General features: G+C 47.3%; 1 protein-coding gene across 1 annotated transcript in view; it reads left to right on the forward strand.

Annotated features, from left to right (window-relative positions):
* The first annotated feature begins 291 nt into the window (after window positions 1-291).
* The window catches only part of LOC126535807 (cyclin-I-like), a 43,424-nt gene continuing 15,727 nt past the window's right edge, over window positions 292-27,988 (forward strand). The window contains exon 1 of the mRNA XM_050182631.3: window positions 292-566. Coding sequence (XP_050038588.1) covers window positions 523-566 — 44 coding nt within the window. The 5' untranslated portion in view covers window positions 292-522. The remainder of the gene's footprint in view (window positions 567-27,988) is intronic.

Consider the following 27,988-nt stretch of genomic DNA (forward strand, 5'->3'; position numbering starts at 1 on the left):
AAATACGAATGAGTCAAAATTGTATGCGTCGCATTGCACTGGGACCGTCTGATTTACAGTCAGCAGAAACAGCAGCCGGGAATTACAATCATAACCCGTCCCTCCCCGTCCGGCGTATCGCAAAAGAACGCCGGGTACGCGAGGCCGGCCGGCTGGCCGTTGCATCGGCACGCGAAATTTCGCACGCGCGAGCGTCTGGCCCCCGCGTCGTGTCCGGGCAAGTCCCGCGGACGAGGCAACGCAGCCTGGCCACTCCCGGAGCGGCGGCGGCGGGCGCCGCGTCAGCGGCGCCGCCGATTCTCGCAAGTTCTCGGCTCGAGACTCGCCGAACGGGCCGAGAAGTGGCCGCGATGACTGCGTCGCTGCTGCTGCGTCCTGCGAGTTCCATCCTGCGCCGTTCACGTCCCGGCTTGTCGAGGCCGAGGGCTTGCGGCGACAAAAGACCCCGACATCCCCGAGCGACGGCTAATAAGTGGACGCGACGGCACCACACCTGACATCGTTGAGTCACGAGGGCGGCCGATGCATGCGACCCGGAGACCGAAACACACAGTGTCGATGGCTAGGTAAGGTTTGCCTGCCTGCTACTATTGCTGAAATCTCGGTAATTTCGTTACTGTCATTATGAATCATGTCTGAAGCTGCTACAAGAAAGACGAAACAGAAACACGAAATGCGCAGAGCTCCCTGTGTTGCTTGTGTCGTGATACGAAATCAAGCCGGGTCAGTTAGCTGAAGCTGTTCAAATAGTAAATTTTGTGCACACACAAAAAGGCAATAGAAAAAACAACCCTTTAAAGAATACATAGACGCGGGACACCGAGCGCAAGCTATCAACTGTTTAGTTGGGAAACAGAATTGAAGGTATCTTGAGCGTACATAGAGAGGTCAAAAGGAAAAGAAAAAAAAAAGCATGGAGAGCGACTTAGCGCATAGGGTGACACTTTCAACTCAAAGTTGTATTCGTCAACTAGCTCAAAGGGATTTGCTTGCACAAAGACAGTGAAGGTCAAAAGAAGGCGCAAGATGCACGCGCACTCACGCACAAACTTATCTCATGTAAAATTTGAGTGGCTTTTCGTTTCATAAATGTCGGCCATTTATCGACCAGGTCGTGATCCGTTTGCACTTGAAAGTTTCCTCCTTCCTTCAAAGATGAAAAACTCGTAGACTTCGGTTTGCATAAAAATTTCTCGTTCTTGGGTTTGTCAAATCATACCGGGTGTTTCAGATTACATTTACATTTACAAATAAAAGATTGTACTTCTTGAACACTTGCCACCGGCAAGCCAGCACAGTATCGCCGGACATCGCTTGCATCAATAAGGTCATAGCCCCTCCTCGCCCCCCTCTCCCAAAGTTAATTCGTCGTCATCATCATCATCATCAGCCTATTTTATGTCCACTGCAGGACGAAGGCCTCTCCCTGCGATCTTCAGTTACCCCTGTCCTGCGCCAACCGATTCCAGCTAGCGCCTGCGAATTTCTTTATTTCATCACCCCACCTAGTCTTCTGCCGTCTTCAACTGCGCTTCCCTTCTCTTGGTACCCATTCTTTAACCCTAATGGTCCACCCGTTACCTAACCTACGCATTGCATGACCTGCCCAGCTCCATTTCTTTCTCTTTATGTCAATTGGAATATATCGCTATCCCTGTTTGCTCTCTGATCCACATCGCTCTCTTCCTGTCTTATATCCAGGCTAAGGGCGACGGTGCGTGAAGCTTTTTACCATTGATGCCTAGCACTTGGTATAGCCGTTGTAAAGCATGTGCAAATGAATGAATGAATGAATAAATGAATGAATGAATGAATGAATGCATGAATGAATGAATGAATGAATGAATGAATGAATGAATGGGGGCTCAATTGATACTTGGTTTCCCTTTACACTGAAGGTTTTCGCTTGCAGTCCGAAAATTTTGGATATTTTTCAAACAATTTCTGATCCGCAATGGTAGCTGGGTGGCTATATGGCGTTGTCTGCTGAGCTTGAGGTCGCCGGTTCGAGATCCGAGCCACTGTGGCCGCACGTCCATGGGGACGAATTGCAAAAAACGCTCGTGCACTAGACTCTGCCCCAATACTTCGGCATGCCTCATAATCAGATCGTCATGTTGACATGTGTAAGACCCCAGCACCTAATTTAGTTTTAATGTTTTGTGCATGTTTCTCATACTGTTCTTACAGAATTCGTCAATATTGAGTATAAATACCTCATGATTCCAGCAAAGATTATGCTAAAAAAAATGACGTTAAATTTCATATAGAACGCTTACGTATTACGCACTTAATGCGGCAAGAAGCTTGAATTGCTGGATTCTTTTCATACCTTTGTCTCACGCGCGATCTGTTGATGGCACTTCTTGGCCAGTCATATTTGATCTAGTTGAGCATGGAAATGTGCGCAGGTGTCATTTCTTTTACGCACATCGAAAGGCGGAAATACGTATACCGAATTAAAGCTCGAGCGCGTGCCTCCACTGAACTTGACGCATGTATGCAACATGAAGGCTCGTATTGAGGCGGCAATCGATCAGCGAACGGTGCGCGTTCGTGGCTGACGCAGACGGCGCAGAAAGAAGAAGAAAAAAATAAAGCAAGCACATAAATAAGAAAAACAAATGTATCTCCATAACTGTTTTGTTGTTGTTGTTGCTGAGTCGAAGAAACGACATATACTTATATAATGTTCTTCAGACGGCTTAGTCGAGCTATAGCTATAGCGGTTGTGCCATATAACTTGAGCCAAACCAGCAAAACACACACATATATATATATATATATATATATATATATATATATATATATATATATATATATATATACGTCCATGCCAACGCCACGTAGCTGGACAGAACCAAGGTACGCTGTTGTTGGCCGTCGCTTGGAGATACTCAGGTTATATTTTTTTTATTCCGCCTAATTACACAATTAGTCTTAATTAATCGTCATCATCAGCCCGTATTATGTCCACTGGAGGACGAAGGCCTCTCCCTGCGATTTCCAATCACCCCTGTCTTGCGCCAACCGATTCCAACTAGCGCCCGCGACTTTCCTCATTTCATCGCCCCACCTAGTCTTCTGCCGTCCTCGACTGCGTTTCCCTTCTCTTGGTACCCATTCTGTAACCCTAATGGTGCAACGGTTATCTAACCGGCGCATTACGTGACCTGCCCAGCTCCATTTTTTTCTTTTAATGTCAATTATAATATCGGCTGTACCCGTTTGCTCTCTGATTCTCTTTCTTCTCTTAACGTTATGCCTATCAATCTTCGTTCCATATAGCTCTTTGCGCGGTCCTTAACTTGTACTCAAGCTTCCTTGTCAGTCTCCAAGTCTGTGCCCCATGTGTCCGCACTGGTAAAATGCACTGATTGTAAACTTTCCTTTTCAATGATAATGGTAAGCTTCCAGTCAGGAGCTGACAATGTCTGCCGTATGGGATCCAACCCATTTTTATTCTTCTATGAATTTCCTTCTCATAATCAGGGTTACCTGTGATTAGTTGACCTAGATAAACGTGCTACTTCACAGACTCTAGAGGTTGACTGGCGATCTTGAAATCTTGTTCCCTTGCCCGGCTATACATCATTATATTTGTCTTCTGCATATTAATCTTCAACCCCATTCTCACACTCTCCCTGTCAAGGTCCACAATCTCAAATATTATAATTACTTGAAAAGTGTCAATGGGAATATTGTAGAGTAACGTGAAATACTTCGAACCCAAATTTGTATTGCTCAATACGTGGTACATAAAAGTGTTTATCGAAGCATGAGAGAAGCCCGCGAATACACGCAAAGTGCCGCGAGCAGTCAGTCGCGCGGCAATGCTGTGATGCATAATGTATGCCGTTGTGGTAGAAAGGCAATCCCGAATTAATCGCTTTATTATCATCTTTGCTATTTTTAAAGAATTCCGAACGCATCGTCTGAACCACCCTTCGTAGTATTTTGGAAAGAAAGACTGCACTAAAACGCGCAACAATTCATCTAAATAATAATATGTATGAAGCAACGGTCCAGAGTAGCGAATCAAAAATTAGCTTCCCGGATATAACCAAGGTGTCGACGACTACGCGAATGCAACTGAGAAGTCTCCAGGCAGCCATCATCATCGTCATCACGAATGCCTCTCCCAGCAATCTCCACATATTCCTGCCCCGCAGAGCGGGTAACCACCGGCGTTCTGCTCTGCGCATTACATGCTTTGCATGCCTTTCGCATTGCATTATATTTGTACCGCCTATAGGCAGCTACAGCTGACAAAAAAAAAAACGAAAGAAAGAGGAATGTAGGTTTGGTGTATAAAGAATGTAATGACGAGTTCCTTTGCAGACGCTGATGCGATGAGCAAGCGTCGGTAAAATTGATGGCGTAAATGTGGCTCCGGCAACGAATAAAGCTGTCATTAACATGTGTTTGGACAGGCCGCCATTGGAATATGAACCTGGCAACGATTAACGCTAGAACGTTATCTAGTGAGGCGAGTCTAGCAGTGCTATTGGAGGAATTAGAGGGCAGTAAATGGGATATAATAGGGCTCAGTGAAGTTAGGAGGCCAAAAAAAGCATATACATTGCTGAAAAGCGGGCACGTCCTGTGCTACCGGGGCTTAGCGGAGAGACGAGAACTAGGAGTCGGATTCCTGATTAATAAGAATGTAGCTGGTAACATACAGGAATTCTATAGCATTAACGAGAGGGTGGCAGGTCTTGTTGTGAAACTTAATAAGAGGTACAAAATGAATGTTGTACAGGTCTACGCCCCTACATCCAGTCATGATGACCAGGAAGTCGAAAGCTTCTATGAAGACGTGGAATCGGCGATGGGTAAAGTCAAAACAAAATACACTATACTGATGGGCGACTTCAATGCCAGGGTAGGCAAGAAGCAGGCTGGAGACAAGGCAGTGGGGGAATATGGCATAGGCACTAGGAATAGCAGGGGAGAGTTATTAGTAGAGTTTGCGGAACAGAATAATATGCGGATAATGAATACCTTCTTCCGCAAGCGGTATAGCCGAAAGTGGACGTGGAGGAGCCCAAATGGCGAGACTAGAAATTAAATAGAACTTATACTCTACGCTAACCCTAGCATCATACAAGATGTGGACGTGCTCGGCAAGGTGCGCTGCAGTGACCATAGGGTGGTAAGATCTTGAATTAACCTAGACTCTAGGAGGGAACGGAAGAAACTGGTACATAAGAAGCCGATCAATGAGGTAGCGGTAAGAGGGAAAATAGAGGAATTCCGGATCAAGCTACAGAACAGGTATTCGGCTTTAACTCAGGAAGAGGACCTTAGTGTTGAAGCAATGAACGACAATGTTGTGGGCATCATTAAGGAGTGTGCAATAGAAGTCGGTGGTAACTCCGTTAGACAGGATACCAGTAAGCTATCGCAGGAGACGAAAGATCTGATCAAGAAACGCCAATGTATGGAAGCCTCTAACCCTATACAGCTAGAATAGAACTGGCAGAACTTTTCAAGTTAATCAACAAGCGTAAGAGAGCTGACATAAGGAGGTATAATATGGATAGAATTGAACATGCTTTCAGGAACGGAGGAAGCCTAAAAGCAGTGAAGAAGAAACTAGGAATAGCCAAGAATAAGATGTATGCGTTAAGAGACAAAGCCGGCAATAGCATTGCTAATATGGACAAGATAGTTCAAGTGGCTGAGAAGTTCTATAGAGATTTACACACTACCAGTGGCACCCACGACGATAATCGAAGAGGGGATAGTCTAGAGGAATTTGGTATCCCACAAGTAAAGCCGGAAGAAGTAAAGAAAGTCTTGGGATCTATGCAAAGGGGGAAGGCCGCTAGGGAGGATCAGGTAACAGCAGATTTGTTGAAGGATGGTAGGCAGATTGTTATAGAAAAATTGGCCACACTGTATACGCAACACCTCATGACCTCGAGCGTACCGGAATGTTGGAAGAACGCCAACATAATCCTAATCCATACGAAAGGGGACGCCAAAGACTTGAAAAATTATAGACCGATCAGCTTACTGTCCGTTGCCTACAAAGTATTTACTAAGGTAATCGCAAATAGAATCAGGAACACCTTAGACTTCTGTCAACCAAAGAACCAGGCAGGATTTCGTAAAGGCTACTCAACAATGGACCATATTCACACGATCAATCAAGTGATAGAGAAATGTGCGGTATATAAGCAACCCTTATATATAGCTTTCATTGATTACGAGAAAGCGTTTGATTCAGTCGAAACCTCAGCAGTCATGCAGGCATTACGGAATCGGGGTGTAGACGAGCCGTATGTAAAAATACTGAAAGATATCTATAGCGGCTCCACAGCCACCGTAGTCCTCCATAAAGAAAGCAACAAAATCCCAATAAAGAAAGGCGTCAGGCAGGGAGACACGATCTCTCCAATGCCATTCACAGCCTGTTTACAGGAGGTATTCAGAGACCTGGATTGGGGAGAATAGGGGATAAGAGTTAATGGAGAATACCTTAGTAACTTGCGATTCGCTGATGATATTGCCTTGCTTAGTAACTCAGGGGACCAACTGCAATGCATGCTCACTGACTTGGAGAGGCAAAGCCGAAGGGTGGGTCTAAAAATTAATCTGCAGAAAACTAAAGTAATGTTTAACAGTCTTGGAAGAGAACAGCAGTTTACGATAGGTAGTGAGGCACTGGAAGTGGTGAGGGAATACATCTACTTAGGACAGGTAGTGACTGCGGATCCGGATCATGAGACTGAAATAATCAGAAGGATAAGAATGGGCTGGGGTGCGTTTGGCAGGCATTCTCAGATCATGAACAGCAGGTTGCCATTATCCTTCAAGAGAAAAGTGTATAACAGCTGTGTCTTACCAGTACTCACCTACGGGGCAGAAACCTGGAGGCTTACGAAAAGGGTTCTGCTTAAATTGAGGACGACGCAACGAACTATGGAAAGAAGAATGATGGGTGTAACGTTAAGGGATAAGAAAAGAGCAGATTGGGTGAGGGAACAAACGCGGGTTAATGACATCTTAGTTGAAATCAAGAAAAGAAATGGGCATGGGCATGGGCAGAACATGTAATGAGGAGGGAAGGTAACCGATGGTCAATAAGAGTTACAGAATGGATTCCAAGGGAAGGGAAGCGTAGCAGAGGGTGGCAGAAAGTTAGTTGGGCGGATGAGATTAAGAAGTTTGCAGGGACAACATGGCCACAATTAGTATATGGCCGAGGTAGTTGGAGAAGTATGGGAGAGGCCTTTGCACTGCAGTGGGCGTAACCAGGATGATGATGATGATGATGATGATGATGATGATGATGATGATGATGGAGGCAACGCTCTGCGAGGGGAGCTGAATTCTTGCCGTGTCTTCGCGTGACGCACCATCTGCGGGCGGCAGCCTTTGACCTTTGATCCAGCTGAGCATATGGAAATGTGCGGAACATTCGTCTGCTTACTGCGAGGTGGGCGATTCTGTGTGCGCGCTGACGCAGTACGGTTTGACGCAAAGAGCCGCGCATAAGCGTATTTCTATTTCAATATTACTCTCCTCTCGTTTTAATTATTCCAAATTTGTTTTTGTTTTTTTGTCGCGACGGAAAATATTAAGACATTGTTCTACGGCGCTCGGATTTTCGCACTAGCTACTCTTGCATTCGCAAGGCTAGAAATTCGAGAAGAGGAGCGAAACACGTAGTTAGATCCCATGTCTATTTTAAATATTTTTACATCTAAAAGCGTCTCCGTGAAATTTGCCCGTTCACGCGCTTCTTGCGGTCACGGCTGCGAATGCAGGGAGGGTGTAAGTGGTAAAATAAGTGGGGAGGTAGTGTCTAGGAGTGGTAAATCTTTAAGATCAGACCAGGATGTCGTTAGGGCGTCACTATCCTGATGTGATCACACGGTTACTCCACGAAACGCTTCGTAAGTGACTAGAACATGTATGAAGTTTATGAGTTTTACAAACGAATAAAGCTCGCAAGCAAGCATAACAACCACCACACAGCAGACGTCCTTAGAAGCATGTCCTAAGGATGTCTTCGCCTGAACGCAGTTGCGTCATTACAGAATATGTGAACTCCACATGGAGCTCCAGTGGTGGAGCTCGCCCCCATAGCATATTACGTGTATGTAATGAACAGAGGTGACCAAATTAGGGCTCATCTCACATCTACGAGACCGGCTACTCGAGGTAAGGCAGTCACTGCCCCTTTCTTACCTCAATACTGCAATGTCTTTTGTATAAGGGGCCACGCTTTTCGCAACTGTGCCGATCTTTCGTTTTCAGAAGTTCTGTCAATATTCTTTTAGCAGGGAGGACAAGCAGTCAAAAGACAGTCATTTACATTAAAGAGACTCTAAAGAGAAACAGTTGATCTGTCTTATTAATTTGCTCTTTGGCGACATCAAAAACAGTCACCGTGGAAGGATCGCCTTGGCAAGTCAGAAAAAACGTAGAAACGAAAGACGGGTGGCGACGCCGCCTTGAAGTGCTTGCACCGTGACGTCATAGATTTTCACGGCGTCTGATCGAGCCTAGTTGGCATCTTCTTTTTCTTTCTCTTTGTTTATAGTGGACTACATTGTACGGTAAAAAAATTCAATGATTGAATTTAGCATTGTTCAGGAACCTTAGCAGACCCTACGACAGCTCAAATACGAAGATATACCTTGAAATCTGTAATGTCACACTGAAGAGTCAGCGCTATGGTTTCGGCCCGAAATTTAAATGCAAAGGAAGACAAAGGGAATTTGTTTTCATTTTCGCATGTAATATCAGTCTTTTGCCGTGAAATGAACGAAAATAAAGTTTTGAAAGCATAACTTGTCGGCCTAAACTTATTCTGTGCCTATCTGTAGTGCCCCTTTAAGGTCAGGAACAATTTCCGTATTCCCGTGGAGGAAAGAAACAATTGAGAGCGCTGCCCAATTCGATTGAAACCGTACGAGTCGGCCCAGCACACGACCGTCACATGTGAGAGCGCAGTAGGCTTTAGTGTTCACGCTCTGCAGGCAGAGCTACGTGCAGCCGAACAAATATGCGCATCGACTCAGGAATACCGGGAACCAAACATTATCGGTTTCATCGCCGTTTCATCGAATCAGCGACGCACAAGGCACTGCGAGAGAAAGAGCGAAGGGAAGGGCTTCACGGAGAGCTCGTTTGCCAAGGCTGGACGCGTGACGTTAGGTTCACTCCTAGTATATTTCTTTCCCCCATGGTGATACCCGCCGCGGTGACAGCATTTCGATGGGGGCGAAACGAAAAAGAAGGAAACTTGCGTACTTAGGTCTAGGTGCACGTTACGGATCCCCAAGTGGTCAAAATTAAATCCGGACGCCGTGTCTCACATCAGATCCTGAGTTTCACACCTAAAACCCAATATTTCTTGTAGTGTTTTTCGCTGCTGCTCAAGCAACACGGTGCGCGCTTCTACTGAAGCTACCGCAATAAGAGCCATAGAGTTCTCGCGAACGTTCGTGTTGGTCTTCCAGAGACGCCTCCGCCGAATGACGTCGTTGGCGCGCCCTGAGCGATGAAACCAACAGTTGCGCCGGGCACTGCGTATGCTGTGGCGTGTGCGGCGGCGCCAGGTCGGCTGGTCTATCCACGCGCCACCGGCCGCTTGGTCGGCGAAAACGTGTATGGAGGGGCTTTAGGCTGGCCGCACTTTGACCTCCGGCGAAAACCGGTCCGGAACGCCGAGGCATGGCGTCGACGAAAGCCGCTTCCTCTTGAACGACGAACGACCCATTGTTCCTCCGTCGGCCTCGCTGGGCTGGATCGGAAGAGCGCGAGACGATGCCCCAGCGCCTAATTTCTCTTTCGTTATTTCGTTCCCTATTTCGCGTGGAAGTGCGCAAAACACAACTCGTTTTCACCGGCGACGGTTTACCGCTCAAAGGTGGTGGCGTCGTTCCCTGTCGAGTATGTGGCACCTATATACCCACTACAGGGCCCAGGAATGCATGAGTTATTCCAATTTATAGCGAACAATAAATTTTCTAATATCTATGGACCTAGCGCTGTAGAACGTAAAGGTATCTGTTAAAATAAAATCAGTAAAATGAGATCGAATGAATAATAATTTAAAAGTACACAAAGAAGAAAAGATAGAATTCAGCAGGGCATTCGGTTGGATTCCATGGAAAATTTTTGGACCGCGGAGCAGAAGACGTCCCTGTGGCTGAATCCTAAAGTATAAGCCCCAAATGAAAGGATAACAGGTTGCGTAAGGTCTGCAGGCCAAGTCTTCGAAAATGTACTTCCAATATTATTTTTCTTGCCGCATTAAACCGGCGACAAGGTAGAGGGAAGTGACGGGTTGTTTCTTTCTTATTACATAATGAGCAGAGAGGAGGAGAACACCAAGCCTGACCTGTGTAAGTAGAAGTTCGGGGAGGGAATGCGGCAACGTAATTTTGTGATGGAAACCTCAAGCATCTTTGTGCTACAGGATTCAATACGCCATGGAAATGCCAAGTGCTTATAATCAGTGCTGGGTCTGTGCTGGGTCTGATAATGCTATCATAGTGGAGTGCATCCGAAATCTGGCGACAGTTGTGTGTGCTGTCACTGTTAGAACAGGAAGGAATGGGCCAAAAAGTGACGTCTTTGCCGGTGAATCGGCACTTTCATTCAAAAACAAACCTTTATGACCGGGTACACAAATCATGAACATTCATTGCAGAGGGGCACGAATTATCAAGTGAAAGAGTTTTAGCATGGGCGAATCACTAAACGTGGTAAGGGAAGAGCACACAAATAGTGAGTCAGTAGGAATAGCAGCTGTTGTAATCGCTTGGTCTGATATACCTAAGGTAAGACTTACTGCTATAAACTCAACCAGAAATATAGGCACGAAATCACGCAACCTTAACGAAAAAGCCCAGTAGAGCGCACGGCAAAATATTCCAATGCCAGCTTTTGCCTCGCACTGCGATGCATCTGTCACAATGGTAATGTTTGTTTCTAGTGTGTTTAAATGGTCTTGTAATATGCTATTATTCCGTAAGGTAGTAGTTTCAAGTGGTTTGGAAAAAAGTCGCCGAACGTAATTGCCGGGTAATTTGAATGCGTATTGCTGGGAAGCACATCGCGAATTTGTACATTTAGTGGCTCAAGTAACGTTTGCATATAATCTGTGGTGTATGAAACCTGGGACAATGCACGGGGGAAAAATAATTCTGGATCGGAGATGAAATTGATTTAAGGACGGCTTAATGGCGACCCATACAGCCTTAAGAAAGTCCGGATGGTGAGAAGGTGAAATCGGCATAAAATGTGTGGGATTCTCGCTTCCAGGTAAGTAGGGCATTTGCAGCGTATTTTCGAACTCCTAAGCACAAACGTAGCGCCTCTCGTTCTAATAAAACAAGTGACTGAAGCTTGTATGGCGGCACGCCTGAGTATAAAACACAGCCAAATTCTAATACCGGACGAACATACACCATCAAAAGTGATTTTCTTCGCATACTCGATCTTCGATCGCTCAACTTGCGCCAAATGTCCATTGCACGAACTCCTTTTGTCGCGATATATTCAATATGCGGCTTAGATCCGTTATAAAAAACGGGTATTTCGTTCACTTCAAGAGGGCAAAATGCTACAGAAATTCTGAGAATTGTGTGCTAATCCGTAGTCATTCTTTAGCTCGGCTGCTACTTCGCTTTTGCTTATCTGTTTAGCTAGCTTATGCATGTCTACCCATCGCCACTAATCATCTGCTATTACATTGTTATAACGATTACATGTGTCAACTTAGTCAGTTATGCACTTATTTTGCAGGTATACCGTATCAACCAAGCCGAAACGCCGTCACAACCGGCTTTTTTTTTTTTTTGCCACACCACACCTTTCTAATTTTATTTTCATTTTCATTTTTGGTTACGACCTTGACGCGGCGTCGGAGTGTGTGTGTGTCTGTGTGCGTGCGTGCGTGTGTGCGTGCGTGTGCGTGTGCGCGCGTTTTCGAAGAATGTAATGTGGCTCACACAAACATCTACCTGCGGTCCGTAGTTCGAATCCCGCGCAGAAGCTCTTTTTTTTTTTCGAAAGCTAGCAATCATCCGCTATTACACTATTATAACGATTACATGTGTTAACTTAACCAATCATGCATTTATTTTGCAAATATAAGGCGTCACGGGACGGACAGATTTTTATGGGGTACTCGCCAGAGAATGCTTACGCATTAATAACTCCAAGGTACTTGAGTGACTCTGCTTGTGGGATACCTTCTATATGATAGTTAAGCGATATGTTTACTGGGTCTTTAATTGAAAAAGAAAAACGAGAATATCACACTTGTTAGCATTCAGGTTTAAATGTAAGCTATCCAGCCAGCCTTCCAGTTCCCTTAGGTACGACTGCGAAATTCAATAAAGGAATATTCGAAACTTTAATCGAGTAAGGAATCGAACAGTGTCCAATTCTATTCGGTCGTCAACTAGAATAGTCACTACTCGTAAATGCGAATATATTTTGAATACTTCTTGAATATTTGAAAACGTCAACTGCGCCCAAATAAGTTTAAAGTTGGAGCAAAAATACGATAAATTTTCACCCCCTGGGCAAAGTATAGACATCAAATATGAGAACTTGCGTAGTGGAGCAGGCTACGTCACTTACGCAGCCATACTTTACAGGCTGCACAGCGATCATTCGCACTCTTTAAGAGCCCAGTGCATGCGAAGAACCTACTCGCTTGCTCCTTATGCTCCATTTGTTTTTTTAAAAAAACAACGCTTCATAACGTACTACGTAATGACAGAAGCTTGCTAACTCCAAAAATATTGGGTTGTGAACATCTTTTTATAATAATTCTAATGGATATTCGTTATTCGAAAACTATTTAAAAAGTATTCGATATTCGATTCGGTCTCAAAAATCACTATTCGCACACCCTTAGTAAAGGGACTAAATGTCACTAGCCAGAGCAAAAAAAGGAAAAAAAAAAAGAAATGTCATCAGCATAAAAGTAGGTACTACCACATGGGTGAACGTAGATTATGTTCAGTAAGATATTAAACAATACCGGTGAAAGTTCCGATCCTTGAGGCAGACCTCTTGTTTGCTGGTGTTTACGAGAAAAACAAACCTAGTTTGAAAACAATAGAATTCTCTCTCTCAAAAATTTATTCGCTCATGCTGAAAGATTAAGTGGAAAGCCGTGACTGTGTAACCGATTTATAAAATTGTATGTTTAATACTGTCATAGGCTTCACATATATTGAATGTATCTAAAGCGGCATAATGTTTTTTGTGCCGGTCGATGTTGATGCGATTTTCAAGGTCTACATGCGCGTGCCATATCGAATTCAATTCAATTTGACAGGCTCGAGAATTCTTTAAGTTTTTAAATAGTTTCAACAACTCAACAACAAGCGCTCTTTCAATAACTTTCACTATATTTGATATTAACGCAATTGGTCAATTGGTTTCATTCATGTGGCATCCATGCATTACTAATAGAGTAGTTTCATCATCATCATCATCATCATAAGCCTGGCTACGCCCACTGCAGGGCAAAGGCCTCTCCCATACTTCTCCAATTACCCCGGTCATGTACTAATTGTGGCCACGTTGTCCCTGCAAACTTCTTAATCTCATCCACCGACCTAACTTTCTGCCGCCCCCTGCTATATTATCCTATTATATCCCATTTACTGCCCGCTGATTCCTCCAATAGCACTGCTAGGCTCGCTTCACTAGATAACATTCTAGCGTTAAACGTTGCCAGGTTCAGATTCCAGTAGTTTAGCACCTTCAAAAGCTCATTCGAAGCTTTTGGCGTTTGAAGGCGCGTTGTGAACCGGTTTTCCAATCTTTTAGGCAACTGTTCTAAGGAATCCTCTATTTAATGTGATGTATAGACGACTGAGTCTACATTAGCGTCATGGGGAGTACCTTTCTAAAACTGATTAAATTAAATAAAACACGTTTGATTTTGGATTTAGCAAGATAACCAAATGTTCTTTATGGTACTCATAGTTTTTTCCAAGCAGCTTTCTTTCTTTGACAATCTCGTGTGCACGAAATTATCAAGCCTTCCCATCCCCCCGCCCCCTTCCCTAGGCATACATACACACCAGTTGCGTTTAGATGACTGAATTGTGAACTCAGATTTTTTCGGGAATACTTGTAGCACTGAAAAAATATTCAAGCCGATTTCTTCGTTATTATTTACTATTAGTAAATGACACAATGATGGAGCGCAAACAGACTCGAAACTTTTTTGCAGTTAACAAATATTCTGCCCTGTCTTTCAACGGATCTTAATGGGCACGCAACTTCAAAGCACAGTGCAAGATGATCACTGCTTGTACAGAAATCAATTGTAGTCCAAGATGCCACGGCGACACTTGTGCTAGAAAAAGTCATATCTAACGTTGAGCGAGATTTCCCGCGGACAAATGTAGGTTATCTCATATTTAGGCACGGTAGATTTTTATCGATGGTCCAGTCCAGACGCTTACTGCAAGAATCTGTTCTGTATCCCCTTGACACATGATGCGAGTTGAAGTAACCAGTGAGGATTACTTAATTTTTGCAGCTAGCAAGCGCAGTATCCAGTTGGCGTGTACTATATATTGTAAACGCGCGTAGGGAAATAGCGAAATCTTTTTGCATGCTAGAGCTTGTCGTCGTCGTCGCTGAATAATAATAATAATAATAATAATAATAATAATAATAATAATAATAATAATAATAATAATAATAATAATAATAATAATTTCTTGTTCATCTTCTACCTCTTATTCATCTGACACGACCTTCTGGCCGAAACAGCGCGGGCAGAAGCCGGCGACTCGTTGCGATCTTAAGTAATTAAGCATAAAAAGGTATTACGCTTTTTTTTTTTTGTCCCCACATCGTCCTGGCGCAATAAGCGAAGCAACAGACGCCGTGGTCGTGACGCAACTAGGTTTAAAATGAGTTGTAGCCACAAAGCTTATGGCCTTTGCAAAGTTTAGGCCTCTGTAAAGGATTAACACCACGGTCATGCGCTCCTAAGAATCTGGAAAGAAAAATGCAGATCCCAGGCGCTGTTGGAATCAATGTTATGCAGAACATTTCCCAGTTAACTCGTTATCCAGAATCGTTCTGGGTTCTGCAAAGCGCTACTACATTAGAAAACATGTTTGTGCGAGGCTGGCAATTTACTCGAGCAAGTGACGCGAGCGTGTGTGTGACGAAAACAGCAAGTATGAATGACGACGGCGACGATGACAGTATGGCGCCGACCTCGATGACATGATGGCTGATTTGTTGTACTCCGACGAAGAGACCGTATGGTCCTCATACCCAGTCTGTTTTTTTTATTTATTTTTTTTATTTTATTTATTTTTTTATTTTTTATTTTTATTTATTTTTTCGTGTTCGCGTTTCACTTCAGCGGAATTGGCATACGTATACGTGTCTGGGGAAATGCGTCTGCGAACATAGGTTATGTTGGGTTTATACCTCAATTGTTGCTAACCGCGAAGAACCTTCACGCAGAAGAAAAAAAAAAGGGGGCTGCTGTGCACTGAACCGCTGTAGCTAGTTGGGTTACGTCTGTTGCACTTAAGACGTAAAGCTGGGGAATCCTACCGACCATAGGAAGAAGGATTTTAAATAATGCCTCAATTAAAGAAAGAAAGAAAAATGCTGAATATCGGTGACTTGAAGAAAAAAATACCTAAGCACAAAGTTTACAAATTCATAACTCAGTTCCAAAAAGAGATATCCAAATTTTGCAAACTGCGTTGTTGAATAATCTGAAGCAGACAAATGCGATATATGAGTTGACAGCCTACGTGAGATTGTTTCAACGTTTACGAGCGTTTTGCGAAAATCATACTCGGATATCAGTGGTACATTTCGGAATAGAGTATAACATGTCTGTTAGTTGCATAGTGATACACTTAACACTTAGATTTTTATTTTAGTGTCACGATTTTCAATAATTTAGCAAATGTGTGACCTAAGCTACAAATCTGCTGCGCACAGTCGGTAGTTCGAAAACTTTTAAGTTCAACAGATCTCATTAAATGGACGCCGAAAAAAATGACTTCTGCGTCCCCGTGTATTTAGATACTGACGAGCGTAGCTTCCCCATACAAAGGGTTATTAATTAGTGACGAATTGAACGTCCTAAATAACCATGCACTGTGTCCTAAAGGCATAGTTAATTGCGCTGTATTGTCCGACCATAAGTAGATGGAACCTTCTTTGGTAGTCGCTATAGTATACCAGTGTCACGGGGAGAGAAAAGCTCGGAAGTTCGTGAAAGTCGTGTTTCTCACGAATTATTTCTTTCCTGTAACGCTCATTGTCGCATGCTTCCAACCATGCGCACTAGTTTATTTTCCTATCGATACTGTTTTGTGTGCATGGCCCTGGACATGGCGGTCTTCGCTGTGGGAAAAATTCTGCTGCTGCCGCACTAAGTTCACAGCCTAAGGAAACGCTGAAGTCTCGCCTTTTTGTTTTATTATTTCTTCATTGCTTAAAGACCGAAGGGCCCGAAAAATATTTGGACGCGAATGCAAACGTCCTCGTTTGTTTCGCAGCGAATAACTGTCAATGTTACGTGTTCGGCCAACGATGTCGATCCATCGTCGCCTCACATTACTTCGGTAACGGCCTCAAGTATATTACATTCTAGTAATAACGGTATCTGACCGATGTCTAGGGGGAAAAGGGAGCAGTGTTGATGCTTTCTTTCTCGCTGCCTCGAACCTGGGCGCTAACTAAGACAAGTGGAGGGATGCACGCGGCGCAACAAGTAAGCAGCCGGAAAAGGCAACACGCATGCGCGGCCCGAGTCGCCGAGGCGTTACGGGCGTCGCGCACACACGCCGCGTGCAGTGCGCGGCGCCAAGGAAACTCGTGGGTCGTCGGCCAAGCGTGGTCGTGCGCACTTCTCCGTGTGGGACAGCGTCGGCGAACGACCGCGCGACTTCTCTGGCAGCGTTGTCAGTCCTTGAACTCGTTTCATGCGTCGGACGGGTTATTTCTGAGCTAGCTCGACGGTCTCGAGTCACCTCGACCGCATACACCGCGGGAACGCAGTTCCTTTCCACGCAGATAAACAGGCATGTGTGTGAGTGTGTATAAAGGACACCGCTGCTTCTTAGCGGTCACCTACAGCAGCTGTTGATTTCACTTGCGAAAAGTTATACTTTGTGTTCGCACTGGTTCGGGAAGGTTCATGTCTGAAGCCTCTTGTGCGTCATTGTGCCTCCGAGATGTCTTATAGCGGTCGAACAAGGATGCCTCAGGCTGGAAGCAACGTTCCAGCACTGAGGTTCATTTTCGCCAGGGCTTAATTGTTCGACCACTGTTGAACACTGCAAGTCTCCGTCTTCCTTGGTTTAGCTTGCGTGATGTCTTGTCACGCAGACTTTTACTACAGGTAAAAGGCTGGACTTATAGTGTTTACACTGATTCTTGACGTCTTGCTTGAAGCTTCATATGTTTAGTCACGAGAGGAAAAAAGCGTCAAATAGAAGCAAACATATGCACAGAAATCTCGGGGCCAACATGCATCATTCGCCGCGTGCATGCTAGATGGTGCCGCAAGATCGCGCCACAGCTATATATATACGCCGACCTGACACGAATGGGTCCATTCAGAAGTGGACCTGCGACGCATTTTCCGTCTAGTGGGAACGGGCCTTTACCCGGGCTCGATCCCAGCCGATGTTGCAGCTGTGAATGGACGCGGGCTGCGGATTTTGTGCAGGTTACAGATTGTGTATTTTACTACACGACACAACGACAAGGGCCTCGGGTCTTTGAACGTTCCAGGCTGTTTCTGCGGATCGCCTCATCAGCTTCCACATTTCTCGCGTGACATTTAAGCTTCGTTTGCACTTGTTCTGTTGTATGCGTCAGTTTAACGAGAGCGGGATTCGTCGTCGCCTCACCGATGTGCAGTGGCTCGGCAGGGACGCCCTCGGCAAAATATCGGGCCCACGAGCCTTCGTGCCCAGAATCCGCATCTGCGCCGTCACGCAACACGACGACGACAGTGATGATGATGATTTATAATGGTATCTCCATTGAAACAGGGTGGCAACAAATAGTCACCTAGCTTGTAGATTATTTATTTCAGAATACTGCAAGTCAGGAATTAGCCCATCCAGGAGGGGTAACATCACATAAGAAAACTACAAATGATTCGAACAGAGAAACCAACAGTCGCAAACGACACATCAGATCAGCAACAGGTCAACACTGAGATTAATAAAAGTGGCGTTCCAGTGTAGCTACAAAATGGTCAGCTTAAAAAGCAACGCGTGGTAAAGAATTCCATTCTTTGATAGACCGCAGAAAACGGTGCTGATGAGTGCGAGCTAATCACGTTTCACTACATATATCTATTGCATATTGCTTATCTCTGCCTTATCTTGGAATGCTACCTATGTGTGCAAATGGTCCGAACCCTATGTTTTTGGAAGGTGGACGTTACCTACGCTTCTGGCTCGGTGAATACGTTGATGTTCCTTTACACCGTGTCGTATCCAGATTTTAGAGCGCAGCAGACGCCCGTTCCTGCGACGAGCGTCGGCGTCACTTGTAACCGAGCGAACGAGCGCAGCGAAAGATGAGAGCGAACGCGGTGCGCAGCGGGGGATGAAAAAAGTGGCGAGAGCGAGGAGGCGCGAGAAACAAAGCGGAGGAGGGTATAGCGAAAGGGCGAGGAGGAAAACGGAGTGCCGGCGGCGACCAGGAAGCGGCGAGCGCGAAAACAAAACGCTGGCGTGGGTTTCGGACCCGCTGCTGACTCGCTGCGGTTGTGCTACTACGCCTGTGGCGCCGCCGCTAGCGAATGCGTTCCGCGCGAGTCACGCGTTCTCGTGTTCACACTTTCTTTCTGAACGATGAGCGACGCAACCGGTGGAAATGCTTCGTCTGCCGCTGCTGCTAAATGAGCTGCCCTAGCAGAGGCTCAGCGCCGCCGAGAGCACACTGTCGTTCAGAATCAAATTCTTTGCCATAATATATCGCGAATTCAAAACACCTAAGCAGCTGCGCTCACAATTCGCATTAGGGAGTTTCGTAGTTGTCGGTGAATGTTTTTTTTTTTTTTCTGCAGCAGGCACATGCCTCACCCTGTCGCGAATATTTGCTTCTGTATGTTTTTGTTCTAATGCAGCCAGCTGGGGCTTGAAAAAAAAAAGCACAGCCCTTAGGTTTATCGTAGATATTTATTTCCTGATTTTTCTTGTTTCCCGTCTTTGTACAACTCCAAGAGTTGTCATTTTCGCTCACTTTTATTTTTGGTGGCTACGGGGGTGGTATTTTGGACCACGGAGGTAGAGTTCTGGACATTGCTAAATTCCTACATACTGCCGAATTCGTCTTCTTGTCAGCTCTTACTGTCTCAAAATGCCGGCATTGCAGAATTTGACAATATGGCGGAATTTGACAATGTCCACAATAGTATCCAATGTTGTCTATATGTCTGGTACTTCAAATTACTCTACGCGGTTGCGAACTTTCTTCACCTTCTCCAGCCAAGGCCTCAGTGATACCTAGCGTCGAGGTGAGACAGGTGGCGCCGGCCGAGTCAGCTCAGCTGCTGAACATGAGGTCGCGGTCTCGATCCCGGCCCTGGCGGCCGCATTTCAATGGGAACGAAATGCACGAACGCTAGTGTACTTAGATTTAAGTACACGTTATAGAGCACTAGGTGATCATAATTGATCCCAAGTCCCCCTCTACGGCGCCGGATTAATAGAGAGTTTTACGTTAGGGGACGCAAGCGGCTTGCGTACGCGAGAACTAGGGGAGACGGTACTGCGCATGCACAGACCCAGACATAGGTGTTGCAAATGGGTCGCAAGCCCCAAGGGTAGCGTTGGCCTGGCGGCCTGGGGCACAACTGGAAGCATCCGAAGGTCCTGGCAAAGGATGAGTCGATTGCTAACAGAACAACTTGTTTATTTTAGCATCGCAAAATAGCGGCCGGTCAGGTCGACCGAAGTGGAGAGACGGGAGAGCACGTTACTCGACGGAAGAAATCGGAGCCCCTCTCTTGGCGTCCGGGGGCAGCTGCTTTTATACTCTCGGAGTTTGAGGGCAAGAAGGAACGGCTCTGGATGGGGCGCACGTGACGGCGCCGCTCGGGCACGTTGAGACGAGTAATGACGCATCCGCCGGGCCGGCGCCGGTCAGACCTCCTCGCTTCACACTTGGGGAGCTCCTCTCCCCGGCTGCCGCACTTTGACAAGCGTGGGCACCAACATGCACACACACACACACGCACACACGAAGACACGTGGCATTGAAACATGCCTGGACGCGCTTGGCGGGGAGGCGTTGCGGCAGCGCTGAACGGGCCAAAATGTCCGCCGCTTTGAACGAAGCCCCGGCGTCCGTTGCATCCGCGCCGGCTATACCGCGCGTCGTAGGCGAAACGTAACAGACCGCCCCGCCGGGGGAAGGAGATCCCGATGGTCAGGGGACTGCATCCGCTGTCCGGAGGGATGTCGCTCGATGATGCTCATAACCGAAGTCGGTCGTCCCTCGGCGTTTCTTGAGCGCAGCGCACAGAGAAGGCCTCGTTCTCACGTTCAGGTTCACACAGGACACTGCAAAGTGACTTCGGGAGAGTTGCCATTTCTTCTCTCGTTCCCAGCAAGCGTTAGAACTACGTCGAAACTCAACCGCTCAGTCAGCAAGCATGACACAACCCTCACTAAGCCATGCCAGGCTCTTTCCCCTTTTATACTACTGCCTAGTTCCTTACAGTAGTCTAGCAGCACTCAGAACGCGTCCACAAATTGGAAAATTGCACTAGAAAGCACGTCATCACTTTGAAACACTAAACAAAAGCAATATGTTAAAAATCCTGCCTCAGGAAGAAAACATCAGTAACAAACAACTTTGAGGCTAATTCCTACGTTAGGGGCCTCGACTTAAGCCATCGGCGTTACCGTTGAGACTCCCCTTTTTGTAACGCACCTCAAAGGAATATTGTTGCAAAGCGAGGCTCCAGCGCAGGAGGCGGCCATTTTTGGAAGAGATGGTCTGCAGCCATTGGAGAGGGCAGTGATCCGTCTCGAAGCATGCGAAGCGGAGACCGCAGCGAGCGACCGTACACCAGCTCAGCTGGCGAAAACTCCGTAGCCGCATGCGGCGCGGTCCTCAATGCAAACGTCACCCCAGGCAGACACAGCTCACAGTCAGTTTGTTGTTCAAACCACAATGCTCTCAACACGCGCTTCATGACGGAGTGGAGCTTCTCAACGGAATTCGACTGTGGGTGGTACACTGAGCTGTGTAACAGCTTGACCCCGCACCGCTCGAGAAAGGCTGTCGTCAAAGCGCTCGTAAACACTGTGCCCTGATCTGACTGGATTTCCGCAGGAAAACCAACTCGCGCAAATATGGACAGTAGTGCATTGACTATCTCAACTGAGCTGAGTTCTTTAAGCGGCACTGCTTCAGGGAACTTTGTCGCTGGGCAGATCACAGTCAAAATGTGTCTGTACCCCGTGGTTGTTACCGGCAGAGGTCCCACTGTATCAATAACGAGCCGTCTAAAAGGCTCCGTAATGATAGGTACCAACTTCAACGGCGCCCTCGATTTGTCCCCTGGTTTGCCCACCCGCTGACAGGTGTCACATGTCCTCACAAAGTGTTCTCCGTCACGAAAACACCCTGGCCAATAGTACTCTTGCAAGAGACGGTCCTTAGTCTTCTTAACTCCTAGGTGTATGGACCACGAACCTCCATGCGACAAGCGCAACAGATCCTGACGGTAGTACTGAGGCACGATCAGCTGATCGAACTCCACTCCCCTGCGGTCTAGATACTTCCGGTACAGGACCCCACTTCTTTCCACAAAACGAGCATTTTGCTTGGCGATACCTTCCTTGACATTGCAGCGCATGTTTTCTAGGCTGCCATCCTTTTTTTGCTCGGCTATCAAAGATGACCGGCTGACTTTTAGCAACCTATTAAGTCCATCTGATGTAGGCGCGATGAGCAAATCTGCAGATAGCTCTTCTAACTTTCCCGTGTCGGGCATTTCCTCTCCAGTATCTGGTGCCTTCAACGCTACAGGCTCAATTTTATTCAGTTCGGACGTGCTCTGAATATCAGCTTGCTGCGCCTCCAACCCTTTCTCATTGTTCGACAACCTCGGCCCCGCAACTACCGCCTTTGCAGCGAGCTCCCGAACTCTCGATCTGGTTAAGGCCTGAACGCTAGCCTCACCAAACAAAAGCCCCTTCTCGTGCAGGAGGTGATCGGACCTGTTCGAAAATAGGTACGGGTACTGGGGGGGCAGCATAGATGACACTGCGGCCTCCGTCTCAAGTGCTCCGAAAGGTCCTTCAATAAGCACTTTTGCTACGGGCAAACACACGCTATGAGCTTCCACGGCTTGCTTGATCCATGCGCACTCGCCCGTGAACACATCGGGTTCTACGTAAGAGGGGTGAACTACATCCATTGTAGCTGCGGAATCACGAAGCACTCGGCACTCTTTCCCGTTCACGAGGAGGTCTCGCATGTAAGGCTCGAGAAGCTTCATGTTCTCGTCAGTGCTGCATAATGACAAAAACACGACTTTTGTTTTTGTTTCCGGACACTGCGCCGAAAAGTGACCCGGCTTCTGGCACGTATAACACACGCGCGCTTGCCTCGTCTCGAACCGCTTTCTGCGTTCGGCTTCGGCTGCCGCCGTCTCCTTAGGTTCGGTCGGACTGCTTTCACTCGCATCCGCACTACGTGTGTTCCCCCTTGCTCTCATGGGTGTGAACTTCGGCCTCTCAAACTTGGAGCCAAATTCACCCTTTTGACCGTCCTTAGCTCCGCGAGCCCGACGCGTTACAAACTCCTCGGCTAGCTCAGCGGCTCGAGCCACCGTACTAACGTCTGGCCTATCCAAGACCCAGTACCGCACGTTCTCAGGTAACCGACTATAAAACTGTTCTAGCCCGAAACACTGCAGAAGTTTCTCGTGGTCCCCAAACGCTTTCTCTTCTTTGGGCCACTCCTGCATGTTTGACATAAGCCTGTAGGCAAACTCTGTATATGACTCGCTTCTGCCTTTCTCATTTTCCCGAAACTTCCGACGGAACGCCTCCGCTGACAGCCTGTACTTTTTTAGTAGACTCGATTTCACTTTGTCGAAATCCTCTGCCTCCTCTCTCTTCAAGCGAGCGACTACGTCGGCCGCCTCGCCGTGTAACAAAGTGAGCAAGCGCTGTGGCCACGTTTACCGAGAGAACCCCTGCTTCTCGCACGTTCGCTCAAAGTAAACCAGGAACAAACCAATGTCCTCTCCAAGCTTAAACGGCCGCATCAGGTCAGTCATTTTGAACGATACTCGTTCTCCTGCACCGTGTGCCTGACTTCCATTACGAGCGCGTTCCATCTCTACCTCGAGACGCTTCATTTCCAAAGCGTGTTGACGGTCGCGCTCTTTTTCTTTCTCTTGTTGCTCTCGCTCTTTCTGTTCTTTACGTTCGCGCTCATCTTTCTCTTTTTGCTCTTTAAGTTCGCGCTCCTGTCTTTTTGCCCTCTCCTCAATGGTCTCAAGGCATTCCGACAGCTCGCCAGCCTCAGCTTCTAACACAAGAATAGCCCTTAGCAGTTCTGGTTTTCTGAGTTTGTCTGAGACATCCAGACCCAACTCTCTTGCAAGCTCCAGCAATTTCGGTTTGCGCAACGACTTCCAATCCATGGCTGCTCTGAATGCTGCTTTCTCTACTGCCTACTATTGTCTTGCCGCAAACTAACCCGGCAGCAACGACAACCACAATTACCAGCTCTGTTCCTGACACTAACAAAAGCCTGGCAAAACTCAAAAGAAGGTCCCGCACTCACCAAACCTCGCAGCCAAGAATTCAGCGCAGTCGTTCCGCTGCAGGCAACCAGTCATCACACAGGGCTCGTTGCACTGCTCCCGGATGGTCGTTGTGCTGCTCAGCATGCAGTCGACCGCATATCTTCGCTGCTGGCCTCCGTTGTCGCGATCTCACCGCTGGCAAACAGTTGTTGCATCTGGGTAGCAAGCCCCAAGGGTAGCGTTGGCCTGGCGGCCTGGGGCACAACTGGAAGCATCCGAAGGTCCTGGCAAAGGATGAGTCGATTGCTAACAGAACAACTTGTTTATTTTAGCATCGCAAAAGAGCGGCCGGTCAGGTCGACCGAAGTGGAGAGACGGGAGAGCACGTTACTCGACGGAAGAAATCGGAGCCTCTCTCTTGGCGTCCGGGGGCAGCTGCTTTTATACTCTCGGAGTTTGAGGGCAAGAAGGAACGGCTCTGGATGGAGCGCACGTGACGGCGCCGCTCGGGCGCGTTGAGACGAGTAGTGACGCATCCGCCGGGCCGGCGCCGGTCAGACCTCCTCGCTTCACACTTGGGGAGCTCCTCTCCCCGGCTGCCGCGCTTTGACAAGCGTGGGCACCAACATGCACACACACACACACACGCACACACGAAGACACGTGGCATTGAAACATGCCTGGACGCGCTTGACGGGGAGGCGTTGCGGCAGCGCTGAACGGGCCAAAATGTCCGCCGCTTTGAACGAAGCCCCGGCGTCCGTTGCATCCGCGCCGGCTATACCGCGCGTCGTAGGCGAAACGTAACATAGGGCTCCTAGTTCTTGCATACGCAAGCCGCTTGCATCCCCTCATTTAAAACTCCACAATGAGACTGTTATAAACACGCAAAAGCACAGAAATAAATGGATTTATTCGCCCCATTGCCGACTTGGGTCTGTTCTTCGTTGATTGGCTGCGCCCCATCAACGTGATACACGTGCGTGTTTACAGGCGGCTTGACACACCGGGTCTGTACGAGCGTCTGGTCTTACGCTCGTACGGCCCAGCTCACAAGCAGTGAGGCGACGTGACCTCCTCTCGTATGATTCACGTGAATGCCCTTATTTCGCGCACGCAGAACAAACTGCGAAAAGGGTGGCGTGTATAGTTCCCGTCACCTGACGTTTGCGCGCCGTAAATATGTGCTTTCTGCTCTAATTGTAACCATACTCTGCTGCGCTGTAGCGTTCGCATATGGCGTAGGAAAGAGTGTGCACAGTCGTGCAAGTCGTATGAACTGTCCCGGTTTTTCACCGACTGAATGCTTTCGCGATTCTCATTAATTCGCCTAATCCAAAAAAATTGTGTCTCGAGCTAGTTTGATCTTTGTCGTAGCACCAGTGGCGCAGCCAGAAATTTTTTTCAGGGAGGGGGGGGGTGCAAGAGGGGCACTCACTTGTGCGGGTACGGGTGGGGGATGTGAGTGGAGGAAGGGAGATTGGAATGCCGCATACTAAAAATTTTGCAAAGGGAAAATGCATCGTCGTGCTGGTCCCTCACAGGGCTTATTTGAGGACCTTCCCTACAAGAAGCCGAAAAGTGGTTAGCGCCACGGCACGAGAAACATGTCTTTCCAAATGCTGGGCGCCTTTCACGTTCGTGGACGCGGTTGCACTTTGAACATTCGAATTGCCTCCTTGTTTTGATCTGCGCTACTTACGTTTCAGGTTGAGCGTAACTTTGCTCGGAGCCTCAGGCAAGTTCTTCGCGCGCCAGACATTCGAACTGCGCATTTCGATTGGTGCCACTTGTTTTTCCGCTTGAACCCATGCGTTGTTTTGCTCGGCGCATACTTCCTCCGCTTTGCAGATTTCTTCGGCTTTGCGTAATGTAAGGTCCTTAACCTTCAGCATTTTCTTTCGCAATTCCGGGTTAACGGTGCCGAAGACAATCTGGTCTCTGAGAATCACTTAGGTCCCCAAAATTGCAACTTTTGACTAGCTTCCTCAGGTCTCGAGCAAAATGCTCAAAAGGCTCCCCCTCAGCTTGAGTCCTTGCACGGAAGACATACCGTTCATGCACCTCGTTTTGCTGTTGTCGACAATATTCTTCAAACTTTCCCGTCACTGCTGCATAATCCTCTTTGCTTTCGTTGTCTCAAAACGAGAAATTGTTGAATACCTCTAGGGCGTCCTCTCCGGCAATGGTGAGCAGGAGCGCAGTCTTGGATAGCTCGGACCTCGGTGCTTTCGCCGTTTCCGTTGCTTGCAAGAACTGCTCGAATCTCTGCTTGAACATGCACCAATTCCTTGCGGTGTTCCCTGACAGCACCAGCGGCTGCGGCAGCTTCACTAAATCCATCTTGTCGGTTCACTAAGACGCCCGTCTTTCGATGCGTTACTGCTTGCGCAAATCTATCCCGCTTCTGACACCATGTTTCGGTGCGCAGTGACGACCACCAGCATGGATGCAACAGGAACAAGAAGTGTGTTTTATTCATGGATGATTACAGGTATATATAGCTTTGGCTGACTGTCCGATAACAGACACATGCTTCGTTGATCAGTCTAATCGGAAGGGGCCATTCCAGGAGCACATGCGCGACTTGACGACACACCCTGTTAGGATCGGCGTGCCAGCTATTTCAGCCCGCTGCACGTGCTTCGACGGACCCGCGGTGGCGACGCCCTTCAGAGAACGAGCGAGGTCGACAACGCTAACCGACCATGCGCCGCGTTTGGAGGATCGGTGACGACAGCAGGGCTGGCCACGTTTGGCGCCCCGTGCATTGTTGGTTAATTTGCCGGGCCGTCATGGTCTCTCAGCGGCAAGGGAAGCCCCCCTGGCAAAAGGGTGCTTTGAGGTACGGGGGCCCCAGGATTCGTCACAGTCTGCTGACACACGTGGCGACTACAGGAAAAAGGCAGCTCTGGAATTTAGCGGCGCCGGCTGGGGTCGGGCGTGACCACCTAACTACGGGGACGCAGGACAATGGATACCACGACGACTGCGCTGCCAAGGTCGTCTGCCCTCGAGAGAGCACTGAAACCTGTGCGGCACGTGTGTGTGAACCCTCCTCCAAAAAGGCGTGTAGTCTGCGATGACGTCGAACGATGACGTCGAACGGGGTGCTTATAAGCAGCGATTGTCGGCTGCTAGAGTGTGCTCGTTGTCGCGCTCGAAATGTGCTCGTAAGCTGCGTGCTCGTTTGCTGTATGCTTTGTCTTGCCGGCTCCATTTGGGAGCTACGCTAGACTGTCGATGTATGTCTTGTTTAAACTGTAAATAAACCCTGCTCGCCTAGTCCTGTCGCCCCAAGTTCCTCCGATCGTCCTACAAGCCCGACTCCAAATCTTACAAATGGTGGCAGCGGCGAGATCGTCGCCAAATCCTACAACCCCCTGGCTACGCCACTGCGTAGGACACACACACAGACAACGAAAAGACTACGAGCACTTGTGCTACTTTCACCTTGCCTTGCTCCTCCTTTTAGTTGCACGATGCCTAGAATATGATGCCAAACACCCCTGTTGTTTATTCTACGTACAGTTGTTAACGTGAATTATTTAAAATAAATATAAAAGCAAGATGAGAAACTACTTAACAAAAAGAAAAGTAATTAGGCGCACGTGCAAAACGTTACGATCTTCGAGAAGGCAGTCATAAATGGCATACAACGTATAGTTACACACAAACGCACGTAAGCTCATCAGCGCCGCTGTCACTTTTTGAACGATGCAAGGGATATGTTTAAAGCATAGAGTTTCTCACCACATTACCTAGAGGGAAATCTGGTGCTGCTGCGCTGTGGTATGCATGTGAATGCCGGTATATTGTGACTTCGGATTGGCATCGTTCTCGGAGAGACAGGACACCTTGAAGACGCGCTTGGCAAGCACCGTTCCGTCTGTCACAATGATTCATCTTCTATTAAAACAGCACGTGAAAAGCTGTTTTAGCTTTATTATTACACAAAAACATGTTTTGTTTAACTATGAGAACTTGTTATTGCGTGCACGACTATATGTTACGTAAAAAGTATCAGCGGGCCGCTAAAGTTGGAGGACAGACGACAAGGTTTGCGCTCGCTTTGAAACAGTTTGTCGTCTATTCTTGCTTTTCTTCTCTTGGTCATGCATTGTAGGTGAGTAAAGACGTAATATGCGTGAATGGAAACATTTTATGAAGATTTTACTTTGAGAACGCGTTATTTGTGTAGCCATATCC

This window comes from Dermacentor andersoni, chromosome 4, assembly GCF_023375885.2.
Source record: "Dermacentor andersoni chromosome 4, qqDerAnde1_hic_scaffold, whole genome shotgun sequence".
Taxonomy (NCBI): domain Eukaryota; kingdom Metazoa; phylum Arthropoda; class Arachnida; order Ixodida; family Ixodidae; genus Dermacentor; species Dermacentor andersoni.